Raw genomic sequence first — 4754 nt, 5'->3', positions numbered from 1 at the left:
ATCTTCCTTTATTTGGGATGATGTTTCATCGACTTTGTTTCATCTATCATAGTAGATAATGCAGTTGTGAATAAAGTCATCTTGCCGTACATAAAAAATTATGCACCGACAAGGAATTAGACATTCGACTCTTATGTTGTACTCCCTCCGACGAAATCTACAACTCTTATTATGGATCAGAGGGAGTACATGTTATTTTAAGATATATATTCAAAAGGGTTCTGAAGAGCATATGCTCTCGGTTAAAGAACAATGACATTCCCGATTCACCCTCGATGTAAAGTTTCATTGACAAATGATAAATCTTGTGCGAAAAAACAAATTTGGTGCTTCGAAAATGCTTTTTTAATTGAGTTTTATTTCAATGCCTAGGACATGGCATACGTCCTAACGGGTTTACTGTTCACTCTAGGAGCATATGCTCCTACGAGCCAAAATGCTTCAACCATTTAAATAAGACAACAAATATTTTTGAACTCATATCTTTCATCCCTTGTAATTGTGAGATTTAATACTCTCTCCGATCCATAATACTTGTCGCTGATATGGATGTATCTATATATATTTTAGTTTTGGATTAACGATAATTATATGGATCATGGCGAGTATTACATTTTAACTGAAATTCACAAAGAAATCATATGATCCAGAGATCATGCTTTTTTAGACTTGGAAATTAAAATTCTAGCTAACAGAAGTAAGTGAAGTTTTAATACGTGGTTCCACCAAAACAAGATGGTTATCGCCTCATTTGTACACATCTTAATTTACCTCCGTGTTATGCACGGTCAAGTTAGGTTTCTTGACCTCATTTGCTTTGTCATGTAAAAACTCAGGACCATCTACATTGTGTTCTCTTACACGTAAAGAGATAACAAAAAAACAAACAGCTAAGTCTTCATACGTGGCTTCACTAAAGGAAAACTGACAACATCTCGTTCCTACACATATTAGTCAACCTCCGTGTTAAGCACGGGCAAGTTAGTTTTCTTGACACCATTGGCTTTGTCTTGTTAAAATCATCTCCATTTGTCTAAGTCCAATGCTTGTTAATTTATCCATTGTCATGGATATGTAGAGCTTACTTGCCCACCACCTCCACCCCCCTTGACCGAGGAGGGAGGCACAACACAAGCCAACAACAACCGGCCTTGGGTGTTGGCGATTCCCACACATCTTGCCCAACCACACATGTGCCTGCCATGGGGCTCCTCTTGTAATTGCTGTATACCCAACCACCACTTCCTCCAAAGTCTCTCTTAACCAAACAAACAAGCAAGGCGCAGCAACCGCAGCACACCGATCCCCATTTCATTCCATTCCATTCCATTCCCCAAAGAAATCAGACGATGAAGAGGGAGGGATTCCAGCACGGCGCCGTCAGGGTCCACCGCAACAAGCTGCTGCGGATCGCCGACGGCGACGCGGCGAGGGCGGTGGGCGCGTACGCCAGGGCGCCCTCCAAGCCGACCAACGCGTCCAGGAGCACGGGCAAGTGCCGCCGGCCGCGCTGCGGCGGGTGCCACGAGCACCCGGTCACCAAGGCCCGGGACAAGGCAAAGGGCGCGCACAAGCTGCGCGCCAGCGACGTCGCGCTCAACCACCGCCTCGTGTCCTGGCGCGTCGTCGACGGCGCCGGGTCCTGTGCGGCCGGCACGGGCATACCGGACTACAAGGGCGCGTCGGCCTCCGCCGTGCTATCCTACCTGGCCGGAGGCAACAGCTGGCACGAGGAGGATGACGAGGACGGTGCCGATCTCGAATCCACACCGCGGGGGCTCTCCGACCTGTACGACCTCATCGTCGGCCTCCAGGCCGACGCCCCTGCGCCCGGCGGCAAAGAAGCCGACTTTGTGGCGCCTGCCGATAACATAACTGTAGGAGATAATGATGATGCAATTGAGGAACAAGATGCCGATGGAGATGCCGACGAGGAGGACGACATGGGGTTCTGCATGGTGGGCATCACCATCGCGCTGGAGTTCTCCGACGGGGAGGAGGACTGGATCGTGGTGGAGGAGATCCCATCGACCTGATCTCATCTCATTCAATTTGCAAATAATAAGAAGAGGTCAGCCATATCCCTGTGTTGTATAATTCCCATGTGCAGGTGGTGTGTACATACTGTTCCTCTGTTAATTGTGTCCTTGTGTATATGTCAGTGTATCATCTAATTGTCTTCCCCCATGGATTATGCATGATTCGAACATGAATTTATCATTTGTGAATAAAATGGAGAAGGGATTCTTCTTCAGATCTTGCTTCCTTCTGTCTGGTTGGATCATAATGTGTGTGCCTATGCGATTCAAAATTTCTGGTTGGATTTCCTTCTTAAGTATCCTGATCTCAAGTCTGATCAGCTCTTGGTGTGGGAAATTGGTTGAATTCAGTTCTTGTTATGGCTATGTTTGGTGAAGAATGCGAGATGCAACCGACTATTTCCCCCAATCATTCCTTTTTTTTTTCCTTGTGCGAATTCTTGACAATTTTTTCTTCTGAAAGTTTCCTCGCGTTCAGATCATAGGTATGCATGATGTTTCGTAACAGTCTCTGAAGCTCCTCATTTCGTGTACGTTCTCTTTCGTTCCTTTCTGGTCGATATCAACGTCTACTTACTGTACGTTTCCTCTTTCTGAATTGTTTGATCCACGCAAGCGTTAATCACTTTTGCAACCTAAAGGAGAAAAAAGGGGGCTTCATTTTTACAGCTTATACATTGCGTCCAGCAAACTGGCTTACCAAATTTCAGCGGATACATGGTCACTGTCAACATATCATTTGATGGTTGTGTTTCAACGGTTCAAATGGAACGCGACTTTTGAACTTTTAAAATATTGTGATTGACGAAGGTATACGTAGCTATATAATAATGAGCACGGGTAGACATCATCACAAACGAAAAGACCTGTATCGGTGCACATTAAAGAAGGACAAGGTTGCATTACCTGTTATTTCACTACTAGACTGAAACATTAGCAAACCACTAGCGCTCACCCTTACCATGTTCTCCTAGCTTACGCGAGCCATCTGTTCCGATCCCTACTGTAGCAGCAAAGGAACAAACAAAAAAGATAGATGACATGAACACCGAAGGACCTTGAGGGTGTGAGTTACAGGGAGAGTGTTCTTTCCTTGAGAGTTCAGTGGCTTTTTATTGCTTAATAATGTAAGGAATACAAAAAACACCAGGAGGCCGATCTAGCCAAATCTGGCGGCCAATACTAGCAGAAACAAAACAACGAGCCTGTAAATGAGCTTCAGAAGCTAGAAGCTCTATTTCCATGCTTAAACAAAACAGCAGCAAATACTCGCAACTCGCTGCTGAAGAAGAGCTTCCTCACCCAGAGGAGGCGCGCTGCATCATCTGGATGCACGCGGAGGAGGCCGGTGCCCATCTGTTCTACGACTGCTGCTTGAGGTGATTGGCGCTGCCCACCCGCCTGGTGCAGCGGTTGGTGACTTCCATATCTACCCTGCACCCACAGGTGTGGCGGTCACCACATCCTCAAGCTTCACCCTACTCTGCTGAGATACAGGGACAGTAGCTGAGGCGGCACGGTAGGAGGGGGAGGCAGCAACACCCAAAAAGCATACAAGTTCATTATGTTATCCTCGCGATCAATCGATAATTCCTGATGTCTTCAATACCTATATCTATCAAATTTGAAAGGCTTGAAGGAACATAACAAATAGTACGCAAAATGAGATTCGATAATTGTGCAGTGAAATAATAATGCCATTCAGATCTTGCTAAGGTTTGCCTTGTTTATAAAGACTAAGCGGTAGGCAGTGACATGAACTCATTGGTCCTTTGGTAGATCAGTTGATAAGAGTTCCTTATTTATGAGGTTATTTCTAGTGTAGCTTAGCGGATATGAGAGCTTTCTCAGCCTTTTGTTTACGGAAAAGAGGAATTTTACTGATCTTGCGACCTTTTCATCAAGATGATGCATGTATTGAACACACGTTTTATTATTACAAAGTTAATGAAAAATGTCCAATGACTCTATAGAACTAACATTGATTAGGACTAATCATGTGGCGATCACATCGACGGTCAGAGCACAAAATCGTAATTTTGGTTTCCATTTATACGATTAAACTATCCATGACAAGCTAATATGTAAATGCAAAGTCTTACATCAAAGTGTATCAAAAGGGCTCATATCTGGTGCGCCCACGTCACCATAAGAAAATAATTACAAGACCTCTTTCTGTATTTGCTCTTACCTAAACATCCTGTCCCGATGTCAAAAGAAATTAACCACATATTGTTCCTATTGTTAATTTTTAATTGGTATATGTCACTGCATCTGATCTTCTTCATGGATTATGCATGACTCGAATCTGAATTTGTCATTTGTGCATAAAATAAGAAATGGAATTTTCTTCAAATCCCGTTTCTTTCTGCCTGATTGAATCCTGGTGTGTGCCTATGAGGACATGCCTTTAAATTTCTGGGTTAAATTTTCTTCTGAAGTACCCTTATTCTGAAGTCTAATTGGTTCTTGGCTTGAGAAATCGGGTGAATTCAGTTCTTGTTGTGGCTATGTTTGGTGAAGAAGGCGATATGTAATCAGCATGGTTGCTTTCTCTTATAATTTTTCTCTTGCGTGAATCCGTGACAATCTTTCTCTTACAATCAGCATTGTTACTTTCAGAATGCGCCCTTCTGAAAGTTTTCTGGTCGTATCATCAATCCCCATCGGTATGCATCATGTTTGGTAACAGCTTCTGAAGCTTCTGGTTTCTTG

The 4754-nt window shown here is 43.9% G+C and overlaps 1 protein-coding gene across 1 annotated transcript; it reads left to right on the top strand.

The window, feature by feature from the left end:
- The first annotated feature begins 1097 nt into the window (after nucleotides 1-1097).
- LOC124708208 lies at nucleotides 1098-2265 on the top strand. The gene has a single exon (XM_047239895.1). It carries the CDS (start codon nucleotides 1350-1352, stop codon nucleotides 2034-2036), a length of 687 nt encoding a protein of 228 aa, XP_047095851.1. The 5' UTR covers nucleotides 1098-1349; the 3' UTR covers nucleotides 2037-2265.
- The last annotated feature ends 2489 nt before the right edge of the window (nucleotides 2266-4754 follow it).

Source organism: Lolium rigidum, chromosome 4, assembly GCF_022539505.1.
Source record: "Lolium rigidum isolate FL_2022 chromosome 4, APGP_CSIRO_Lrig_0.1, whole genome shotgun sequence".
Classification (NCBI taxonomy): Eukaryota; Viridiplantae; Streptophyta; class Magnoliopsida; order Poales; family Poaceae; genus Lolium; species Lolium rigidum.
Note: the sequence above shows the minus strand (reverse complement) of the source record. Positions and strands in the feature narration are given on the sequence as shown.

Bases quoted from the DNA above. Each gene is read 5' to 3' on its own strand.
- LOC124708208 (XM_047239895.1), top strand. From the start codon at position 1,350: ATGAAGAGGGAGGGATTCCAGCACGGCGCCGTCAGGGTCCACCGCAAC.